Genomic DNA, 25,563 nt, shown 5'->3' on the forward strand with positions numbered 1-25,563 from the left:
TGGTGCTTACCAACTCTAGCTTTAAAGCCTTGATGCCGATCTGGAGGAACAAGAATTTGTCGACACTGCTGAAAACAAGACTCTTCAACACACTGATTATCCCCATTGCTATTTGCGCTTGTGATTCACTGACCCTCAAAACAGATGACCAACGTCGCCTACCCACATTTGAATCAAAGTCACTTCATCGCATTGCGGGCACTACACACATGGACAGGATCTCTAATATTAGGTTGTTTTAAAGCCTCAAGATCAAACACACCATACTTGATAAAATAAAACTGCAACAACTTAGGTGGCTAGGCCACACCCAGCGTATGGAAAATTCTCGTCTGCCGAAAATAGTCTTCGATGGTCGCGTGCATGGTTCTCGCCCTAGAGGTCGGCCCCCTAAGAGATGGAAAGACAACTTCTCTACACTCAAACTGCCGCAACTTCTACGCCTGACTGAAGATAGAAGCTCATACAGACGCCACATCAATAACATAGTGAATGAAGAGGCCGCAAAACGACCTTCGAGGACGGATGGGACTTAAGTCAAGTAAGTCAGTTAACTGAAGACGGGGGCTGTTATACTTTCCTCTTGGCTTGTTTGATACGCTGCTATCATCTATAGATAAAACTATCTAAAAGCGCCAATCTTCACTAGATTTTTGGTTATGATCCATTCATAGCAAATATAAAAGATCTTGAAAAGGGTGACACGCAAGACTAAGGAACTTGAAGACCGATTAGCTGAAGAGGAGGAGCTGTTTTACTTTTCTCTTGGCTTGTTTGATACGCTGCTATCATCTAGAGACAAAATTATCTTAAAGCGTCAATCTTCACTAAATGTTTCGTATTTCTAATATATTTAACCCAAGAAGCATAACATCCAGTCAAAACGATAGAGAAATGAAAACATTCATTTTCAAAATAGGGGTTATAATTACTTGAATAGAACAGTGTGAAAGATTTCTAAATTAATTGGTAAGTTGCGGTAACTAATCAAAATTGTCGGTAATTTTCTTAGTAATAGCTAGTTTCAAATTTATTAACTATAGCACAGTATTTAGGGCTATTCTGATTAAGATATGCATCATTTTCCTTGGCAGGGGGGCTGAAAGCGAAACCAGGTATGGTACCGTTTGACAACAGTAATAGACTATAAAAAAACAAGCACAAAACATCAACGTATTTATAAAAGCCTGACAAAATTCTTTGTGTACGGTTCCCATTGTTTTCCTTTGCATGCGAGAAGTTCAGTCAGGCGTAGAGAATTTTCACAGAATTCTACACGGATTGTAGAAAAATTTTGAGGGATCTCTTTTTTTAGCTGAAAATAGCAATAAAGCCGGCAAGATATATATGCAATATATATCTGAAAATAGCAATATATATCTGAAAATAGCAATAGAGCCGGCCTTTGAATGTACCATAAACAAAAAACAAACATTCAAGAAGGATTTCAGACCTCCTCTATAACAAATAGTGTTATGAAATATCACCCTAGCTGCAAATTTCATGTGGCTCTTTTCGTTATAAATAAATAAAGCATACATAAAAAATGACTTATAACAAATACTATAAATTTATCTAAGAAAAAACAAAAAATTAAATAAAAACAAAATCTTAGTTAAATGCAGTACAATATTGTAAATTACCAACAATGAGCATGTGGCTGTTTACACCGTAGATAAACGCATCATACCATCAAACGAGATGAAACACTGCAAATTACTGCATTATTGCAAATTCTATGTGGCTTTTTACGTTGTAATGGTAAATAGACACAGTAAATCTATAAAAAAAAGTAATAAGAAATTTGAATATTAACTTAGGGTTTGATGATGACACAAACGTATAAAAGGAGGAATGACACCTTTCAAGCAGCAGTTAAAGTTTCTTTTGGTTCAATTTGTATAGCCTTCCTTAGTGTTCATTAAATATATTATTTGGAACAAATCATTTAGCTTTCATCATGGGATAGGCTCGTAAAACACTATTTTTTTAAAGCAACTTAGGCTCGTATGATAGTTTCTACAGAAATCAAATAACAAAAATTTGATGTCTCGCAGGCAATTAATTTCTACAAGACAATGAAATTATTAAGCTTGAAATACTACCTCCGTTTTTAAACCTCTATGTTTTCCTTTTCTTTATTTTATTTTACGCTTCCTTTTTTCTATATCAAGTTTGTTAAAATATTAATCTAATACTTACATTTTTATAATTTAGACTAACTCAAACTCGTTATTATATAAAATATCAGCTCTAGGGTTCGAGGGATAATGCAAGAGAGAAAACACGGGTGTTCTCCGTCAAGTCATGATGTATGACCAATGATTAAGTTTTTCAAAAGATGCAAAACAATAAAGTTAAAATCTTATTATCACAACTTACCTAGACTTCACCCTGAAATTAAACACGGTGGAGGTTTTTACCTTTACACCACTTAATCTTGACCATTTTAAGAAAACAATGGGTTTTTTTGCATCTTGAGTGCTACAGAGGGGGGGGGGGGCTATAAGTAAATACAAGCATTTAAAAAAGAAAATTAGAAACCTTTGTAAGAGCGACACTATGATCCCTTCCGCAGCACATATAGACGATTTTTTGATTTTCTAAAGAACTCAACAGATAAGGTCTTGTACGATCTTGGCAGTCACCAAGCCCTATTTGTCCAAAAGTGTTCTTCCCCCATCCAAAAACAGCTCCTGGATCGAAAAAAAGAAAAATTATAATGAGACAATTAATGAGATGTCAAATACAGAAAATGAGCTTAGTTACAATTTAATTTTCAAGGTAGTGAAAGTTCTCCAGATAGATATTATCCTTTAAGGTACCTCAGCTCCCATAAACCATGCCCCCTCCCTTATTCTTCAAGGTACACCAGTTCCCCAGAAACTATTTACCCTCCCCTACCCTTCTGTACATGTGATGACGTAAATATATCTACTATTCTACACCTGCAATCTTTCCACAATAAAAGAGGAGCTGCTACACTTTCAGCCCCTTAATGAACTCTAATCCAACGTTCAATCCTTCGAATGAAGGGACGTTAGGGGGTAGATTACCACATCCTTCCAGCTCAATCTAAAAGACTTGCTAATAGAGGTCAATTACGAAATAAAGAAAGGCATCTTTTCAGGCTATAGCCCATACCCCAAGAAATAAAGAAGAAAAAAAGGATAAAAAATAATTACACGTTCCCGAACAACTCATTTTTCGCTGCATAATTTTGACCAAACACAAAATTTTAAAACTCATTTTTGACATTCTAGTTTAGTTTTAATACCCTTGACAGGTAGAATATTGAAAACACGTTGGTATTCGACTTGCAACAAGCTGCTGAGCAAATTTGAAAAGCAAAACACTTTTTGTACTAACAGGTGGATCATTTGACTTGTATAATCTCACTGACATTTAACTTAAAATCACTTAGTGGCAAATGATATAATATGAAGCTTAAACTGAAAATAGAATATTAAATTTTATTTGACACAAAATTATCTTGAATTTGTCTGTTTATTAAGTTTTAGCTACATACTGAGTTACTTTGTTTTGTGGATTACTCCATATACGTGGATTGGGTAAAAGTTTGATGAAGGTCCCTTCTTCGTTTATACGCCCTTGATAACCGGATAAAAAATTTGAGTTTAATATCCTTTATAATAGTATATTGATCACTGGGCCAGATTCTTCCGCAATATTCTAATGTTATTCTTGTCTTTGTATAGGCCTATTTTTTTAGCTAGCCTCTCCATAGGTCAAATTGGATACATATGAATATGAAATAGTAACTCCAATTTCTAATTATATAGGGATTCCAAAAACGGTGAACACAAAATACCACTAACAAAAAGACCTTACCTGATTTAGATAGAGCAAATGAGTGATATCCACCGCAAACTATATAGGAGATAGGCATTCCAACTAAGGATTTGACTAGCATAGGACTATGTACAACCATATCTCTACAACCCAAGCCAAGCTGACCGTGCACATTGCTTCCCCATGAATAAATTTCTCCATCTAAAAACACAAAAGAGCATGAATAATAACCAACAAATACCTCATAATAAATGTATATATAGCTCATTTGGGGACTCCTTAAGGAGGAAACGTCGTCTATTTCCACTATAATGTAAAAATTATTTGGTGAAAAAAAAATGGCTTCCGTTGTAATTGCAAATTAAGCGATTAGCGTAATGGGTTAAATCCCACTTCGGTGTAAAGTTGGGCCAAGACTATAATCCTTATTTAAAAATATATATATTTGAGTGTCACATTGAACTGCTACCTGTGAATGTCTTGCCATTCTCGTCAGGTTAACTGAGGGAAAAAGTAGTCAACAAAACAAACTAGTCACTTCGATTTAAAATCCAGGCAATTGAACAAATTAAACTAAAACTAACCTTCCACATTATACAAATAATAACAAATGCAATCTTAGACTACCGACAAGCCAAAATTCGGGGGCTGCCAGATTTTTCTCAAAAACGACATTGTTTAGTGTATGTCACAGCAATTAAATGATGTTTGTGTGCTCTTATAGAAATTTTTAGAAAACTCAGAGGTAATGATGTAATAATGTGAAGCAAAAGCGAGATCTGCAGCTAGGAGACGTTGGAAAACCAGTATCCCAACTAATACATCGAGTTGCAAACGAAATCTGCCGTTAGAAGAGAAGCAAAAGTGAGAATCACAACAAGTTCCAGAAGAAAACAAATTGTATAAAATGCATGATTCTTTGATGCAATAGTAGGAAAGAGGAATTGAACTCACGCCAGAGTTTCATAGCTGTAATTGTTATTGCTTATTTGAAAACTCGTGACTTAAAACAAAAGAACATATTAACATTTCTGGGCACACAAACGATCTAAAAACGTCACAACTTTAAGGAAGAATTCGTATTTTTCCCAGGGTGGTTGTAATGAACCCATGGTGAAGCCATTACATAAAGGAGAAGTTCACATTGTCTCCGATTAGAAGAGAAGCGAAGACGTTGGCACTATCTGCGGTTAGAAGATAATTTCCCCAGGGGTGATCGTATCGACCCAGTGGTCCTAGAATATCGTGGGAGGGCTCATTTGAACGGAAATTAAAAGTTCTAGTGTCCTTTTTAAGTGACCAAAAAAATGGAGGGCAACTAGGCCCCCTCCCACGCTCATTTTTTTCCCAAATTCATCCGATCAAAATTTTGAGATAGCCATTTTATTCAGCATGGTCGAAAATATGATAACTATGTCTTTCAGGATGACTTAATCCTCCGAAGTTCCCGGGGGGAGGGCTGAAAGTTATGAGCTTTACCCAATGCCAACGACCCTTGGGGGGCCGGTTGGCCCTTTGGGAGCCCGGGGGACCTTTGAGGACCAGGGGAGGGCCTTTGGGTGTCTGAGGAGGGAGTTTGGGGGATAACATTTCGAAATTTTTACTTTTTAGTTTGCTTTTTTTTTGCTGCGCACCCCTGCGGTGCATCCTGTGGCACTTTCCTGTGGTGCCCCCCTGTGGCGCACCCCCCACGACGCTTTCCTGACCCATGGCGCACCCCCGCGGCAAATCCTGCGGCGCTTTCCTGGCCCACGGCGCATCCCGGCGGCGCTTCTCTGGCCCGGGGACCTTGGGGGACGGGGGGCGGGCCTTTGGGGCAGTGGGGGGCCTTTGGGAGTCTGGGGGACACTTGAGGACCGATTGGTCCTTTGGGAGCCGGTTGGCCCTTTGGGGGCCTGGGGTGGGCATTTGGGGGTCCGGGGGCCCCGTGGGGGCCCTGGGGGACATTTGGGGACCGGTGTATGGCCTTTGGGACCCCGTTGGTCCTTTGGGAGCTCGATGGGCCTTTGGGGGGCCCGGGGATGGCCTTTGGGGGTCTGAGTGGGCCTTTGGGGGCGCCGGTGGCTCTTGGGGAGCCCGAGGGACCTTTGAGGACCGGGGGGAGGGCCTCTGGGGTCCGGGGGGACCCTTTGGGGGTCCGGGGGCCCTTTGAGGACCAGAGGAGGGCCTTTGAGGGTCTGAGGAGGGCGTTTGGGGGCTGTGGCTCTTTGGAAGCTTGGGGGACCTTTGAGTACCGGGGGCTTCCTTCGGGGTTGGGGTAGGGGGATCGGAACCCTTTGGGGTTGGGGTAGAGGACCTCACAACACTGTTCAAATGGAACTTGTGTATTATAACGACCACAGAGTTTCACCCTCAAATTCTCTTCTAAAACCTTTCCTAAAATCTTCTTTCAAAATGTCTCTAACTGTTTCGCCGAAATAATCCCATAAAATGGATAAAACGGTTTCGCCCAAATAATCCCTAAACGTAATTTCAGCGTGTTCCTTTTGTTTGGCATCTCTGCGCTAACGCATTTCAAATTTCTAGGAAACCCTTTCCTACGTTAATCTCTTAATCTCATAAATTTTCCTAGCTAAACTATTAGGGTTTCGTTAGAATATCAATTTATCTCTCCGACTTAAAGCTCCGTGAAGCCGTATTTAAAATTAGAATTTCTATCTCTTTAGACTCCCGCATAATTCCAAGATAACAAGTGATATCATTTATAATTCCTGACACTAAAGATCGATGAAGCCCTATTTAAAAATAGAATATTAATTTTTCTTTCTGACCAAAAGAACGTTTATCCCTTAGACCTAAGATTAAAGAAGCCTTAATGTTTCTTAATTCTCCCCTTCGTGAATCAATAATTTCCCCTAGCGATTATGTAAATCAATTTCTCAGCTTAGGCCTTATTGAGTCCGAACATTACCACTTGGTTTATGGTTTTCCATTCTCACTGACAAAAACCATAAAAACAGACATAAATGTGAGAAAATTCATGTTTTTCCATGTGAGAAAATTCCTGTTTTTTCATTCTCACTGAGAAAACCATATAACAGACATGAATTGCTGTTGACATCCATAAATGTGACAAAGTTCCTGTTTTTCAAATTCTCACTGACAAAAACCATTAAACATCCATGAAAAACATCAAACAAATCGACCAACACACATAACCATCCAAGAAAACATACATAAATGTGACAAAATTCCTGTTTTTTCATTCTCATTGACAAAAACCATAAACCACGTGGTTCTCGTGCTCATATATGGTGTTAAAAAAAGTTATAGGTGGCAGCAGGGGTGAGGGGTCGGACCTCCTGATAGGGTTCTACTATAGTATTGGTTATTAGGAAGTATACAGACGTTTTCAGGGGGGATTTTTTCTGGTAGGTGGGGGGAGTCGGGGTTTACATGGGAGGATCTGTCCATGAAGGAAGTTTTCATGGGGGAAGGGAGATTGCTATGAAGGGGGCGCCGGGTTTCCCAGCATTATTAAAGAAAAAGATCAGAAATTCAATAAAAAAAAACAAGTTTTTCAACTGAAAGTAAGGAGCAACATCAAAACTTAAAACGAACAGAAATTATTACGTATATGATTGGGTTCACCCCCTAGTCAATACCTCGCTCTTTAAGCCAAACATTTTTTATTACTTTCACAAGAGTTATTTATTTAATTAACGGCCTCTGTCATTAAGGGGTTATTTTTAAAGAATTGGAACAAAATTCGAACTTTAGCTTAAAGAGCAAGGTATTGACTAGGGGGTTAACCCCCTAACATACGTATTAAAAATCTATGAATATACAAGTTCGTTACGCAAGTTAATTTGTAAGTTACGTATATTTACTACAAATAAAAACGTTCGTAAATAAAATTAAACAAGTTTCGAGAAAGCCATTTAACCAAATAAAAGTAAAATTGATATGCAAATTTTGTTTTAATTATTCATGTACGGTGAGCATAAATCAAAACCTGCATTAATTCAAAAACGTTCAAAAATTAAATAAAAAAACAGATTTTTTAACTAAAAGTTTGACTTTCTCACAACTCTATTTTTTTAAACAATAAAAAACTTTAGCGTAAAGAGAGAGGCGTTGAGGAGGGGACAGCCCCTTTCATATACGGAATAATTTCTGTTCGTTTTAAGTTTTAACGTCGTTCCTTACTTTCGGATAAAAAACCTGTTTTTTTATTTAATATCTATTAAGCTTCAAACCTTTGGTTTTCATTTTTATGGTTTTTGAATTGTTGTAATCATTTGTCAATATAGAGAATCATCATTTGTAATAATTGCGAATTTTCGTTTTTCGGGCCTTCCTAATCATTATATAACTGGTGGCGTTCAAAAACGTTTTATTTTTTAAGGTTTTTGAGTTGTTGTAATCCTTTGTTAAAATATATACAAATATTTTTGGAATTACCAATTTTTTGCTCTTTCCACAATTTAATGTCTTTTCATACTACTGTCTTCAAAAATATTCGATTGTTGATGCTAATCTAACAACGATATGTATTAAGCTGAAACTTTTGTTTACTTTTTTAAGGTTTTTGCATTGCTGTAATCCCTTTTGAAAATACCAAATCATCATTTGTAATAATTGCAAACTTTTGTTTTTTGGGCCTTCCTACTGACATAGTATAACTGATTGCGGTCAAACCTGTAAGCTTAATCACGTAGCAAGTTGATTTTATCAAACAAAAAAGCAAACTAAGTTTTAAAATTTTCAGATATTTTTCTAATTTCAATTAAAATATTATAATTATTGTTTAGGTACATATTTTTGCAGTTTACAAAATATCTTCAGCAATTCTCAACTGAAATTTAAAAAATTTTCAACTTTTTTCATGTCTTAAAAAGACCATGCTTACTTATAAGAAAAGAAAATCGGTGAGGATGTTTTTCTAACAACGATTTCTACTAAGCTTAAAAATTTTGGTTTTCATTTTAAGGTTTTTGAAATGTTGCGATCCCTTGTTAAAATATATACAAATAAATTTTGCAATTACCAGTTTTTTGCTCTTTACGCAATTTAAAGTCTTTTTCATACTACTGTATATTCAAAGATAATTGATTATTACAGCAAGTCCGATTTCTAACAACGAACGTTATGTACTAAGCTTGAAACTTTTGGCTTTCTTTTTTAAGGTTCTTGAATTGTTGTAATCCCTTGTCAAACTATATACAAATTTTTTTGCAACTACCAGTTTTTTTGCTCTTTAAACTATTTAATATAAACTTCTCCGTACATAGAAATCTTCGATTTTTCCACACAAGTGTGACAAGTGTGACAACGTCATTGCAATACTTATGCATATAAAAATAACAACACTCACATAAACATAATTTTTTTTTCAAAATTAAGGCTCCTAACGAATTTTCTTAAACTTCTAATCAATCTAGATCGTTATATATATATATATATATATATATATATATATATATATATATATATATATATATATATATATATATATATATATATATATATATATATATATATATATATATATATATATATATATATATATATATATATATATATATATATATATATATATATATATATATATATATATATATATATATATATATATATATATATAAAAAAAAATATATATATATATATATATATATATATATATATATATATATATATATATATATATATATATACATATATACATACAAATATATATATTGTACAGGGAGCACGGCGGCTTTGCGACCGTGTCCCGGCAATCGGCACGTGGCAGGCTTCCATATATGGATTATCACTGTCGCTTGTCTTCTAAACTTAGATAATTTTAGCCTTTATTGATGTCATGACGTCCAAATGAACCTTAAATTAGAAGTAGTTCCTTTGTAAAATTCAGTTTTTCTTATTTGACCTTATTAACTTTTGCCACGGTTTATCTTTTGTCATTAGGAAAAATACATCGACGAACTTTTGTTTCTTTTAATTGTTCAGGTGGTGGGACAAAAACTTCCAACGATTTATCTAGTCCAGGTTTTTGATTTTCGAAGGTATGGTAGGCATTGATGACCTTATCCATGTCAAAATCCAAAACATAATAATCATCGCTATAATTTTCAATTTGTTTGGTTCGTTTTATTCTTGGCTTGTCTTTCGTCGTTATGAAATACATATTACCGAACTTTTTTTTTTTTTTTTGAACAAAGGTATAGTAGATTTGTTTGGTTCGTTTTATCTCGGCTTGTCGCATATATATATATATATATATATATATATATATATATATATATATATATATATATATATATATATATATATATATATATATATATATATATATATATATATATATATATATATATATATATATATATATACATATATATATATATATATATATATATATATATATATATATATATATATATATATATATATATATATATATATATATATATATATATATATATATATATATATATATATATATATATATATATATATATATATATATATATATATATATATGTATGTATATACCAAGACGCCGGTAAAATTTGACGAAATTAAGGTAATATCCTAGATTAGTGGGTTTTTGCAGTTACAGAGAGATGCTGAGCTAGATAAATGAAACATTCCGAAATGGGCCTATGGGTCAAAGTAGGACCCAAGAAGATATTTTCAACTTTCAACCTACATTACCCTCCAGGGCACTGAATTTTCAAAACATTCCTTTGTCTTTCCAATCACATTATTGACTTCGAGGATAAGACACTTCCACAAAGTCATGTGCACAAAATCTGAAATATGTACGGTCACCCGCTTCATTTGAAGAAACATAAAACATAAAATTCTAGGTCAGTAACTTTTGGCTTCTGAAGAATTATTGAGCTGAGTGAATGAGACATTAGGGAATGGGTCAAATAGGATCGAGGAGGATATTACAAATTTATACCTATAGGGGAAACCGGCCCACGTTCGCAACTTTTCTGGTTATTTATTTTTTGTAAACACCGTTTTCAACTTTAAATCATTCTGAAAGTTGCCATGTATATATTCATGTTTGGGGTATGTCACTCGGCCGTATTGCTGGCCTTACGTACCTGGACAGGATCTCTAATATTAGGTTGTTTGAAAGCCTCAAGATCAAACACACCATACTTGATAAAATAAAACTGCAACAACTTAGGTGGCTAGGCCACATCCAGCGTATGGAAAATTCTCGTCTGCCGAAAATAGTCTTCGATGGTCGCGTGCATGGTTCTCGTCCCAGAGGTCGGCCCCCTAAGAGATGGAAAGACAACTTCTCTACACTCAACCTGCCGCAACTTCTACGCCTGACTGAAGATAGGTGCTCATACAGACGCCACATCAATAACAATCCTAGCTAAATCAAATCCTAGCTAAGTTTACTCTTAACGGTCATCTCATTAGATGGAACACTACTACCGATTAACACATCCTGTATCCTGAAAGGTCAACACCAAACTCCAGCCTTTTGGCACGTCTTCAAGTCCCAGCCGAGACTGAGGGCTTACCTAATCCTCAGGCTTTAAGACAGACGATTCTTCTTCGTTAAGCACAAACTTGCTTGGTTCTACGCACTTCAAGAGAAGAACATCAAGCTCAAGATGCTATTCCCTCAAAACTTTTGCATCAAAGAAACACTTAGCACTCTTTTTACCTGCAAGTCCCACTAAAACATGGTCACCGACTTTTATTAGCTCGTTTCCCACATCTTTCTTATCTTCTCCTAGCATAAGATCGTCCTCACTCTCATCGTCAAGCTCCATCTTAACAAGATCAGACTTACTTTCACTCTCGAGGAACAATAGCTTGCTGGCTTCTTGCAATTTAGCTTTCTTTGCGCTCTTCTTCTCCTTGGTTTTCTATTATTTTCCTCTTCCTGGCGGATTTTTTCCTTCACTGGGGTGTCAGTCAAAATTTCGGTAGTCTTTTTTTCATTGCAAGTCTGATTTGTCTTCTCAGAGAACCTTTCAGAAATGAAGACACATCAACTAGTTCAGAGAAGGTTTTTCAGCTTGTCCATGTAAAGGAAATCCTGAGAGAGATTTGGTATTGTTCTCATGGTTGGTGGGCTGATTAGCCGCATCATTGTCAGCAGAAGAAACAATGGCTGATGGAGGTTCCATCGTACCGTGGTCCAAAGTTGATGGTCGAACAGAGACATATGAACTGAGGAACTCGTGATTTTTGAAAATCTTGGGATTGAAAGAGGAAATGCCGGTGCAGCGAATACCGCTGATGATGTTTTCAGGGGTCACTGCTTTGGGATACCCCTTTTCCAGAAAGCTCAGAGATGTTACACATTGATATATTCTCGCATTTATGCTATGTCATAAAAGTCACAGATTCCCTGTGGTAGAAAACCTTCAAAGAAAACATAACTGACCTGTCATGTGGTTCCAGCTTATGCGTTGTATGAGGCGGAACAGTGAGCATGACAACTCAATTTTCTTTGGCTAAGTTCAGCAATTCACTACTGTAACGACTAATGTGATTGTCAGGTATTAGAAGCACAGGATTAGCCTTACTCGGTCTTGTATGATTGATAAAATGGTTCATAACTGCACACATAGTAATATTCTGCATAAACACACATAGTAATATTCTGTCCTCTTTCTGCTGATGTTACCTTGCCGGCCTGTTTCTGACCTTTTGCTGCAACAGTTTTCCCTGGCTTGTGGACTGTTGATAGTCCAGTTTCGTCTACATTCCAAATATTTTGCGCTGTAAATTTGTGGCGCTAGTACACATCACCAAGATTTTCAAAAAATCTCCCAACTGTCACACGATTGAAAGTAGTTACACGGCCAAGACTGGTTGCTTCAGGCACTCTTATAGCAATATGTGGGTGTCTTGCCATAAAACCGCGGTACCATTCTTCAGCTGCAGCATTTTGATTGTCACTGATTTGCTTGTCCATGAATTTGGGATGGTAAGTCCTTTTGTAAGAGAATACCTGCAAGCAAGCTGACAAACTTCAAGCGGTGTTAAATCATAATGCATATGGCACACAACTTGAAAGTATTTAGGAAGAGCATTTTCTTGTTCTTCTGTAAAGATCTACCTTGTAGAATAAAGTGGTGAGAAAAATGAGAGAGCTAGAAGCTCAATATCCACATCCTGTTTATCAGCCTTGGTGACGTATCCCCTCAGAGCTGTCCGTGGTATTCCATATTTTTTGCAGCCGGTTTTCTTGTTCTGTTTCTATACAATAACTTTGATTACAGGAGCTCTGACCAGCTGTTTTATTTTTAATTTAAGTTTAATTTTAGTAACCTGACCAAGCTATTTTTTCTGGGGCAAGCAAGGTTTGATACAAACATACAGAATTATCCAGGCTAAAGTATATGGGATTGTCGTTTCTTCATCGAGTGTATCTGACAAAATATGAAGCAAATATCAATGAAAAATGTTGCAAAAATTTAGCTTTCCGGGTTCGCCAGGCCCAGATTCGCCACTCCTAGACTGGCGAATCAGGGCTGGTTTTTTATGGCGATCGTGGGCTTTTTCCCTCTTTGGAGAAAAATCAGAACTTTCTAGTTGTTATCGTAGATGGCGGTAAATGTCTATCATTAATAGTTTATTAAGTCTCAGACGTTTCTATAGACATAAAAAGTTTTTTTCTTACCGTTACATAAGAAACCAACTTTTTTATTTTTCTTTAACACAAAAATTTACTTTCCAAGCCCTAAAAATCAACTTACCATACAAATCTAGAAAATGGGGTTCAACTCAAAGTTCCATACATCCAAACTTTCGCTACTAGATGACAACTTAAACGCTAAATTATAAGAATTTATCTATTGATGGCTCCCTAGTTAAATGCAAATGACGAATTTGGGCTGTGGCTAACCTGAGCCGGTCTCCCCTACCACTCACCAAAACCTTGACTCTTCATGACCTTCCCTTGATTTCAAATCACTTCTTGGACACCAGAATTACACACTTCCAAAAAAGCGCTTGCAGACACTTTCTTAAATTATTTTCTTTAATTTCCTCTCATTTTAACTTCTTTCACAACTAAAAGTCTTTATAGTTATATCAGGGCTGCTGCATCTGATCAAGGTCTTTTTGGTATGGCTGATGATTGCTAGGGCGTTCAGAACTAATGATATTCTGCCGCTTGTATTTTCTTAGCCCCAACCAAAGGCTTTTAAACTTGTTTGCATTCAACTCGAGTTTATTCTTAGCTGCCCAAATTTAAATACATCCGTCTTTTAATATTCAGTTTATATTATCTTGTGAGTCAGTACGTTCCATAATTTCAGAGTCAGCAGCATAAGGACTGAGGAAGGACTGAAATGCTAGGGACCGGAGACTTTCATTCCTATCCCTCAAGGCTCCTTGATAGTGGCAATAAGGAGACGGGGCTATGAGAGGGCGGAGCAAAATTGGCCTATAGATGGGATCCAAAGCAAAGGCAAATGACTCCAAAATTCAACCCGAGTCTGATTAAACGTTTTCAACAACTTGATAAGCATGAAACACCAATAGTTACTAAAGCTATCTAAGGTATATGGAGCTTTCCCAATGGAAGAGATGATTTCAGTTTACCAAAAACGTGAGGTAGTTTTTGGAAACGATAGCATCTAATGGAAGAATGCAAAGCTAAGATTAGATACCAATGGAGGGCATTTCATAACCTAGATATTAAGCTGGAGGAAATAGATTGGAAAGAAATTTTCCGACATCTGGCAATATATATATATAGTAAGGATTAAGAAACCAAACATTAGTCCCCAACCATTAGTTTCTATTTAGTGTGATGGCACCAGGCCTTCGTGGCCTAGCAATTTCCATAAAGAAACTCTTTTCCATTTTCATCGAAAATATTAACTTAAGTTTCTTCCATTATCAAAACAGATACAGATTTTTCAACCTTACATTAGAAGTAAGTCATTTTAAACTTATTCATTAGGTATATGCCTATTAAAAACTTATTTCATATCCAGTACTTGATTTGTTTTTTCTTTATGTAGAGGGGAGAAGTCCATCTCTTCCCTGAAGAAACGACAGCATATCGAGAAAGCCTATAATTTATTCAGGAATGCACTTTTTCAAGAATTTAATTTGAGTGTTCAACCCAAGCAATGAGGCAAAATGTACATTCATTGGATAAATTCACTAAAATGCTTGCTCTACACCAAAATTTGAATTTTTTTGAAAAGTATATTCAACACTTACAAGGCTAGCAACGTCCAATCACATTGTTTCATTTAGTTCAGTGAGTCGGCTAGCCTACCATCAACCATACCTTTACAGCTACTTGAAAAAACAAAACAAAAAAAACTGTAACTTACTATTAGTGAGAGCCATGGAATGATGAAGGCCACAAGCTATTTGGATGACCTGTTTTGACGCTAAAGACTTGAGTAGTCTAGGCATTGTGACAGAGTTTTGTTCAATATTATGGCCTATAAAAATAAAATAACAAATTGTGTTTCGTAATTAAAATTGCATCAGAAGTTTTTTTTTTTTATAAAACCAAAGAGAAAGAGGAGTTGCATCCCTATAGTTCTATTTTAAAAAAAAAAATGCTTTGATTTTACAATTTGTGTCTAACACGTGTTTTGTTGGCCAGTATTATTATTTTTTTAAGCACTTGTAAGAAAAGAAGCCGTCTAAACCCACCCTTTCATAACCTGATTGGTTCTCTTGTAATCATGCGTGAGACTATAAGCCAGAAAAAAGAAAAAGAAGTTTAGAAGTCACACGATGTTAACAACTAGCCCCCCTGTTTCTCTGTGGTGAAACCAAGAAATGGTTAAATAATCGTAAAAGCAGACTTTATCAGCTAAATATATTCACCTCTAAGACTTTTCCAAGTAAACACGGAAATTGGGCTTATGGGGAAACACGAAAAAAACTATTTTTAACTAGGTAAACTACTTCTACTAGTAACTCATCATATGCAGCGAAATAGCGCTGCCAAAGTAAAGAACGATGTTGGCACAATGTATTATTTATTTTTTTGGGGTTAGAGCAGGGCACTTCGTATCGAAGGAGTTGTCGAAGAAACTTCGAAAAGGGCTCATTCGATTGGAAATTGATCCTTAGTGCCCTTTTTAATAGTCGAAACTGATTGGAGGGCAACTAACCCCCCTCCCCCCACACGCACATCATTTCCCCAAATACATCCAATCAAAATTTTGAGATAACCATTTTGTTCAACGTAGTTGAACGTTCAAAGTTCCGGAAATTATGTCTTTGAGGATGACATTCCCCTCACAGCCCTCAGGGCAAGGGTTGTAAGTTATGCCCTGGGGGTATATAAGGTTCATATAGAAAAGCTGATCGTATAAACTTCGGAGGGGGCTCATTCGATTTGTAATCAGAATTTCTAGTGCCTTTTTTAATATTCAGAGTGATTGGAGGGCAGTTACTCCCCACCCACGCGTCGTAATGTCCGAAATGCCTCCAAATGAAATTTTAAGATAGTAATTTTATTCAGAATAGTCCAATGACCATATAACAAGGCTTCTGGAGTTGAAACAAACCCCCAGAGCCTGGGGGAAAGGGTTGTAAGTTATGTCCCAAAGGCATTTAAGGTTTTTATGGAAGGGATGGTTGTATAAACTTTAGAGGAGTCTCATTTGGTTGAAAAATTGGAAGTTATCGTTCCCTTTTAAGAGTCAAAAGTGATGGAAGGCAACTAGACCTCCCCCCCCCGACTACCCTTCTTTTCACCAAACGCATCTGACTGAAATTGTGAGATAACCATTTAGTTCAAGATAGTATAAAGAACAAATAACAATGCCTCTAGGGTTGACACATCCCCCCAGAGCCCTGGGCAAGGGTTGTAAGTTCTGCAATATTTTTATGGGGTACCCCATTTTGCAATGGCTACCCCATAAAAATGCTTGAGACCATTATAAAAAAAAGACGAAAAAAAGCAGAAAAGAATGCATCAACTCTATAAACTCCAAAAGATATCGTCCTATTGGTCGATGAACAGTGAAACTTTTCACTATTCTACCCTACATTCCAGAATTGAGTGACAAGCTGAAAAGAATCCTTAAAAAACATAAACTTAATATCACTTTTGAAAAATCAAATGCACTAAAAAGCTTTTATAACGATAGCAAAGATAAAACAAGTCCCCGTCTCGGAATGATGTTTGTAGAACTTTCTGTTCTTGTGGCTGTTTTTTTGTTGGTAGAACCCAACAGCAATTGGGGGAGAGGTTATCTGAACATATGTCCTCAATCGACAAGGCCATGAGGCTACGCCAAAAGCCTGAGGCTTTTTATTCCGCCTTGGCTCAACATGTGCATGAGAGTCCACACCATTTCATGTTGTTCGATGAAACTTCCATTACTGTCCTTGTTATAAGTCTGGCGTAAGTTTTTAGGGAGGCAGCGGAAATAAAAAAGCACATTCACCAAAAGGTAGCTCTCAATAGAGACACTGGAGAAACTTTTCTAAGTCCCGTTTATGATGAAATTATCAATTCAGATCGTTTTTACATACATCCTCAAAATTATATAATTTAAGAATGCTTTACGTAAAATGAAATTGTGAAATGCCATTTAGACTTGTGCTTTTTATTCAGTTATCCTTTTATCGATACTAAGAAAGGGTCGTCCAATTTTATTTCTTCGTTTTTTTATCTAGGTTTGGTTTTTTATATTTTTATCAATTTTATTCTGCACTGAGGAGGGTCAAGCGGTGGTCTTGACCGAAATATTTGCATAATTTTTCAATTTTTTCACTGGCTGTTAATTGTCCTCGTTTTCTTCCTTTCTTCGCGATTTTATGTTTTATCATAATTAGCCAGTGTGGTCTCAGGAATTATTTATCACAATAACCACTTACATTATTAAGTTAGACCTTTCAGGGTAAGTTGTTGCGGATTTTGAATTAGATAGAAGACACTATGTTTACTTTTAATGCTACTTCTACGGTTACTGTAACTGCACTAAGGGTAATAAGTTGAAACTTTTAGGGGGGGGGGTCAATTAAACGAAAAAACTATATGCATGTCTGTATTAAAAGGGCATATAAACAATATCATAGGTAGCGCTGCTCTATCATAACTAATAATGTCATTGATATTTTAAAGGAGCTAATTTGATCGGAAATTTAAACTTCTAATGCCATTTTTAAGAGTCAAAAGTAATTGGAGGGCTATCAGCCTTCCAATCCAGTTTCCCAGAAAAAAACTAGGTCAATAGAAACCGAACAGAAATTGATTAAAAAAAAATTCCACAAAAAAAAATTCAAGGAAAAGTAAAGAACTCCATTAAACCGAAAATGAACAAAAATAGAATCAAATAAAATACCAAGCATACAAATACAACAAATCAGTATCAATAAATAAATGGAACCCACAACGAACAGAAATTACAATAAATAACAGGGTCAAACTCAAAACGAGCAGAAATTAACAAGACTAGGGCTCACAAACCCTATGCCTTCTCAAGGGCAGAACACAATTTGCACTTTACTGAAAACAATTTTTAATGTTTTCAGTTTGATAACTTTAATAAATAAAAAATTATTAAGATTTAAAAGAATAAATTTTTTTTAGCATATTTTGTTACAAAATCTACTACCCAATTGATCTGAAAATAGCAAGTTATATTCGTTTAGGCTTGTTGTTAGTTAGGTTGTCAGAAAAGCCCGATTTTTGGCAGACATAAAATTTTATTCGAGATAGCGGAGCACAACATTTCATTCGAGATGAAGGAGAGAGACATAATTAAATTGACACTGCGGGGGTGCCATCCCTAGTGAATTGTAACTATTTTTACTATTTTTTTTCTCTCCCATTCTGTTTTGCCTAGTGATTTTTTGTTATTTTTCACTCATTCAAAAGTTCAGGGACTTATTCGCTTTTATTGGTGTTTTTTTTCTAGAATTAATAAAAAAAAAATTTAAAAAGAAGTTTATCAAAGGAAAGTTTAGAGCTGCATGAGTAGAAATAAAGTAAAATAATAATCACACCTTTAAATGAACCATTGACCCATTGATAGGGAAATCCTTATCAATGAATAAATAAGACCCAAAACAAACAGAAATTAGGATGAATTATCAAGTCAAACTTACAATGAACAGAAAACACCACAAACAGGAGAAGGGCTAACATCCCCAAATGATAATTCCTGTTCGTTTAAAGTTTGACTTGAATATCCATCGTAATTGCTGTTTGTTTTGTACCTCATTTGTTCATAGTGATTGATGATAGTGATTTCTGTTCGTTTTAAATTTGAGTTACGATTTTACTTAATTTCTGCTCCTATCAGGTTTAATACAGTTCTTTTTCTTGAAAAGTTTCTTTTCGTCAAAGCCTTATTTAAATTTTTTTTTTCGTTTTAATTAACACTGTTTTATTTTTTATTCGTTAACAAAAGGATATCTAGTTTTTTTTGGTTTTACTGCATATAAATTTAGGTTTTTTGGTTGCTATTTATATTTTGAACAAAATTTTGCATAAAAAAAATTGGCATAATTTTTTTCGATTTCGTAATTGTAATATAGAACTTGGGATGGGTGGGTAGGGGGAGTATTATTCAAATAGAAGGATTGAATTGCATAATTTTTAGTCTGGTGCAGGGCTGAGGTCATACTGACTTCCACGATGTTATAGCTTTGAACATAGACGAATACTGACCAACGAAAATAAAAAACCACGCCAAGAATCAATGCGGTCAGGTTGTTTCAGGGAGAGATTCGTTGTGTTCTAAATCTTGAATTCAGTTGTCTTTATGACTGCAAATGTTCAGCACATCAACGTAAAAAAAAAAAAAAATTTGTACTAAGAATCAATCCAACCACATTTTTCTTCTAACATTTGCTTAAGTTTTCCTTCGTCCTCCAAAGCAGAAACTTAAAATCTACTTAATCTCCCAGTCCAATACTGTCCAAAGTTTCAGGTAGGCTCCTTAAGCTGCTGATTTATGCACTTAATAATATTCATATAACTGAATACTGCAGATACGCTCCTTTAAGAGCCTAGATGTACAGTGTGATTTCTTATTTAGTTCAACATCCCCTGAAAATTTCAACTTAATACCCTTCACTATTCCTGAGATTTTGTAGATATGCCATTTTGACAACCTGGTTACACATAGTGTCTTTTCATTTAGTTCAGCATCCCCTTCAGTCTGTCCTCAAAGTTTCAACTTAATGCCCTTAGCTTTTCCTGAGATATTGCAGCTACGCCATTTTGACAACCTTGGGGCACAGTGTATCTTGGGTATAGTCCAAAATTCACCTCAAAATTATCTGAAAACTTCAATTAAATATCCTTGGTCATTCCAGATGTGTTGCAGATACACCCTTTTGACATTCTTAATGCAAGTAGTGTCTTTTTATCAGCATGTCCTTCAACTTTTCCGAAAGTTTCAATTCGATACCATTAGCTGTTCTTGAGATATTGCAAAGATGCCCTTCTGACAACCATCATGCACGTAGCGTCTTTTGATTTATTTGACAACTCAACTTGCCTCAAAATTTTTAAGTTCATACCGTTAGCCGTTTCTGAAATATGACACATACATCCTTTTGAAAACCTCAGCACGTCCTGAAAGTTTCAGCATAATGCCCGAAGCTTTTCCTGAAAAATAGCAGATACGCTCTTTCTGAGATTCAAACATCCCCCTCAACATTCCCTGAAAATTTCAAATTGATACACTTAGAAGGCATTGCAGATACTCCCGTTTAACAACCAGGATGAACATAGTATCTTTAAAATTAATTCTAAATTCCCATCAACGCGACTTGAAAATTCAACTTACTACTATTAGTTGGTCCTGAGATAATGTAAATACGCCTTTCTGAAAATCTATCACTGTGTCTTTTGATTTAGATCAAAATCCCATCAACATTTCATGAAGGCTTCAATTTCATATTCGTAGCTATTTCGGAGACACAGGATCAAACATGCCCCCTTCTTCCAATAATAAAACCGATATGTAAACAATGGACACCTTGGATAGGTTACAACCCTTGCCCCAGGGGCTTTGGGGGCCACCTCATCCATAGAAACATAGTTTTTGGTTCGGTAGCCTATTTCCAATAAAATGGCTATCTCAAAATCTTGATTGGGCTAAGGGGAAGAGGAAGACATCTAAGAAAGGCTTGGGAGGGGGGCTTGTTGCCCTCTGATCACATTTTACTCTCTAAAAAGGCAATGGTACTTTTAATACTAATCCAATACCCGCAACGTTTCTACGTCGCTCCTTCTGTACAAAGTGCCCTAGAAAAAAAAAAGAATACAGTGAAGCCATATTGCTTTTTACTTAGGCAGCGGTATTGTACTGCCTATGATGAAGAATAATGCTGAAATAAAAAAAAAAAAAAATGGCACATAAACGTTAGAATTGAGTTAGTGATGGTGTTTTAGTCTTGGAGAGGCAGTGCATGAAAACAGGCATATATTGCAATAGAAGATAATATACGCTTTGTTATCATTGACCTCTACATTCTTACTACTGTACCATAGCTTTATCACTTGATCCACGACGAGTTTATCCATCCAGGTCAAAAGAGATTGGATAGGGCACCATACAATACCACCCATTTCAAACTTGATCTATCAGATCTAAGTAATCTCGATCTCTACCATAGAGCTAGTCTGTCACTAACAGAACATGACACAGATACTGGGATCCGTACATATGTTCGTTCCCCAGAAGATGGCAATCTTATTTTCCCGTATAGGCAAAACCATCTTCGGGATGCACGTGCGCCTCCCTTATCCTGAGGAAAAACGTCTCAGGCTTCTTCTAAAAGTCTATATAATCAAAAACTACAGCCTTTCTACCAGTTTAAAGAAGAAATAAGGCAAGTTTAAAGTTTTATCGCTCTTTCAGTGATTTTTGTCTTCATGCTGGTAATTTTACTTTAGACCCAGTGAAGACTTTCTATATAGATCTGTGCAACGAGTAACAGAGACACGGAAATCGCAAAACTCTAGCAGCACAAATAATGAAGTTAAAGATTTGTTATTTGGTGAAAATTAGATGACCCGAACTTTTTAATACAAAATAGGCATGTGGTATATTTTTTTTAACTTTACTCAAAAAAGAATTTCTAGTTCCTGTCGACACGTGGCCTCTCCAGCACCGCTCTCCACTTCCAAAAAGTAAACAGGTTTTTTTTCACTAATTGGTTTGAAACAATGGGTCAAACACTTTTGGCTACAGTCAAGGAGACTTCGCTTAAAAAAAATTTAATCGTGGAATTTTTACGGTTGATGTGCTAAAAGACTTCAAAGTTTCTTATCATAGGTTGTCACTCGCTATCAGAGCGGCTTAAATAATACTGCAAGGCAATAACATAGTCTTAGCGTTGTTAACGTTTTTCACTGTTAACTATTATTTCGCGGATAAACGTAGTGATGGACACAAGATTAGAATTTTCCACAGCAGAAACAGATAATAAGCGATATGTATTGGAGCTAAGCAACGCAGCCTTAAGTGTGGATTATTTACTATCTTTTGCCGCAATATAACCTGGCAGTATTTGTATACATGGTGCATTTTCAAAAGCAACAACAGTGAATGTAATGCAGGAAAATTAAAATAAAGTTTTAAAGGAGACACCTTAAATTTCTATTTCAAGAACATCTTTAATGAGCGGCTCATCTCTTCTTTTTAGAGAGAAAGATTCTTCTTAGGACCAAAACCACTTTAAAGTTTTCAAGGGTAGACAACTAAAGGGTTTAATCAACGGTGGAGAGACAAGACTAAGGTGTTGCTCCACAAACCTTTTGCTCCCAGGTTTTTTCGCACCCAGTTGTAAATGTGATTTGATTTACTTTACGGCTCAATCAAGTTCCTCAACAGAACATAATTATAAGGGTTGAAATCCAAAAAAGTGAGTTAGAATACAAATTATAACCCCAAAAAGCGTGCTTGCAACTTACCTAGTTGTCCGGAGGCATCCCATCCCCAGCTAAAAATTTGTCCCCACTGATCGAGAGCTAAAGAATGAGCGAAACCAGCTGCAGCTTTGACAATCTTTTGGTGCTGCAAGTTGTCAACAGGCTCTGCAATAAAAACTACGTTCTTATGAAAAAGAAACACCAAAGAAAAAGAGTATTGGGTAGAAACTTGCGATATTTTTCTAACTGGAAGACAAACCTTGTAGCAATCGATTAAAATAAACATTAGCGAGAAATCAACATAGGCCATTAGCATCATTAATTAGGGAAAGGTCTTATTTCAAGAATATCCCTATTACAAAAAAAAATCAAATGTTATCAAGCAACTGAAACAAAAACAAATTGCAGTTACTAGTTTACAAGCATTTTTTCCTTATTTCTGGGTCAATCGTTGTCATATAAAAGATATTTGAGTCTATATTTGGGGAAAAAAGTTTTTTTTTGCAAGAGTGCAATAATTGATTGCTTACGAGCCTAATTTGATTCGGTGGTAATACAACCTTTTTGTTTTAACAGATTTAAAATAAAGATTATAAAGCACATATTTGCAAAAAAAATATGAAGAAGAAAGCAAGAGATGCAAATTTGATATTCTTCCTGTAAAATTAGAATACATCAAAGTTCAAACTGTGTCTTGGAGTACGTCAACACAAAATACTTCAGCTCGTATTTTACATTTTATTTTCTGATGCAAAACGAGGCTTCAGGGCATAATTGATGTTAAATGATTGGAGTGAAACAGGCGATTTTGCGACAAACCAACAGTTGTAAATTCCACCGAAAAGAAAATATAATTGTATCATTAGAATAGTTTATTAAAGTTCTATCCTTTCACCGAGCCACAATTGTGATATTCCTTAGAATTTATCTTAGAGAACAATCTGAACTTGCATAAAAGTGTAGGAAAATAATCATGATTTCTCATGTTTTCAACGAATTTTGCAATACAAAAGCAAATCCAGAGCAAATTTTAAGAATAAATTTTCCAGATCGATAAACCTGAATCTCAGCTACTGAATGATAGGAATAAAGTTGAATCTGAAGTATTGAATGATAGGGAAACTAACGTCTTGCGTTGGTTGAAACATTGAAAGCGAAAGGCTGGAGAAACCTAACAAACAAAAGCTTGTACTATGAGAAAAAAAAGCCTTAGCATTTAATCATTTAGAACCATCCCCTAACCTAATTGAGCTTGAGCAAAAGAAAAACGAGTTAAAAAAACATACAGCATTATACGAGGCAGTCATAGTAGCAGCGACAGAAAACTAAGCAGACTAGTAGCAGTTGCGGTAGGAGTGGATGTACCAAAAAAAATCGAAGTCGTTAAACAAACGAAATTGTACCTTCTTTTCTTTTCTCGTTTTTGTTTACACTCGGTTTACTGAAGTTGCTCTAATTATTATAATTTCTTCTTTTTTTTCTACTGGAGCAGATTTCATCTTATTAAAAGGTAAGGGGATCCTAATGACACAAATTAACGAATTTTATACTCCTATTGAAATAGCATATGGGCAGAATAAATTGCGACCATATGCTATGCTCTCTTCTTCTGTCCTTTTAAATTAGCCTGAAATAGTCTTGTTTAATAAAAATCACACGTCCAGCCGAACAACACGATCTGAGATGTGTTACAGGTCGTATATAGGGTTTCAATAGAAGATGGCTGCTTATTAAGGAGGATCATACTCCCTTTTCCGCCTCTGCAAAATTATGTAGCGTCCCCAATTTCGTGTTTATCACAATCAGATGATTTTGTCCATTGATGGAAATTATATCTATTGACCATAAATATAAATTGATTTTACCATAAGTTATTGTGATGAACGAGGTTTATTCTTTTCTTCCACATAATTTGTTTACGTATTTGAAAACAACTCGTACAGAACAAAAAAACAGAGCACAGACAAAAGAAAGAAAAATAAAATTATTCGTAAGGGTGGTGCGACTAACCTTATTCGATGCAACGAATACAATTATACAACAGACCATTATATTCAAGAATTATGTTAAATTAAACATAAAGAAACTAATTTTTAATCTAACAGAATGGGTTTTATATAGGAGGGAAGACTACCGTTAATCTCAACTTCACTACTGCTTTGCCTTAAGACCCGGATTATTTAAATTCCATGCTAGAAGAATAAATCCTCTAACGTCAGAATAATACAAAGAGTCTAACTTTTTTTTAGCCAAAATGGTTCGGATATGAGAGACTCATTCAGCTGTATTTATTTTAAACCATAAAAATTTGCAGTCCAAATGTTTTGAAAAGCAATCAGCAAATAACAAATTTAGAACTATCAGGCTATGATTGTTGCATTCTAACATGCTTTCAGGAAAGCACCAGTCAAACTTAAGTGTAAAGAGCAGAGAGAGAACAATTTCAGCTACTTTTAAGTTTTTGTGTTACTTTTTACTTTCACTTGAAAATAAACCCTTGTTTTCATAATCTGATTTCTGTTCACTGTTGATCTATCTAAATCACTCAGTTTAACTTCTTATTTCATTCTTGTATTGCTTAATTTCATTTGAGCTAAAAAGTTTTATTTAAGTTTATTTGTTTTTCTGTTAAGTTTTGGGTACCTTTAAACTAGATCTTTTTATATGTTTATGATCAGGAAACGGAAAGTGAGCAGAGGTTTTCTCAAAGAGTATTTGTTAAAATGGGAAGGCAAATAAAGCTTCTGAAACTAATAGCAGGGGATGGCTAAGTCCCATGGGAAGACCTATAAGAGAATTGAATAGAGTAGGCCACCTACATCTACAGAAGAAAAATGTCATTGAAATTTTAGCCTAAGAACTATGATGCCATGCTATTAAATGTGCAGCAAGCGTCTTCGAAAACAGAATTAAATAAAAAAAACAAGTTTTTTTAA

At 35.5% G+C, this 25,563-nt stretch overlaps 1 protein-coding gene across 1 annotated transcript in view; it reads right to left on the minus strand.

Annotated features, from left to right (window-relative positions):
* Positions 1-25,563, minus strand: part of LOC148952655 (putative E3 ubiquitin-protein ligase HERC4) — a 132,829-nt gene that overhangs the window by 72,398 nt on the left and 34,868 nt on the right. The window contains 4 exon segments of the mRNA XM_089089250.1: positions 2,545-2,696; positions 3,853-4,014; positions 15,099-15,212; positions 22,670-22,792. Of these exon segments, the coding sequence (XP_088945376.1) occupies positions 2,545-2,696; positions 3,853-4,014; positions 15,099-15,212; positions 22,670-22,792 (551 nt within the window).

Source organism: Artemia sp. Qi Xiang Cuo, chromosome 5 (assembly GCF_049724085.1).
Source record: "Artemia sp. Qi Xiang Cuo chromosome 5, ASM4972408v1, whole genome shotgun sequence".
NCBI lineage: Eukaryota > Metazoa > Arthropoda > Branchiopoda > Anostraca > Artemiidae > Artemia > Artemia sp. Qi Xiang Cuo.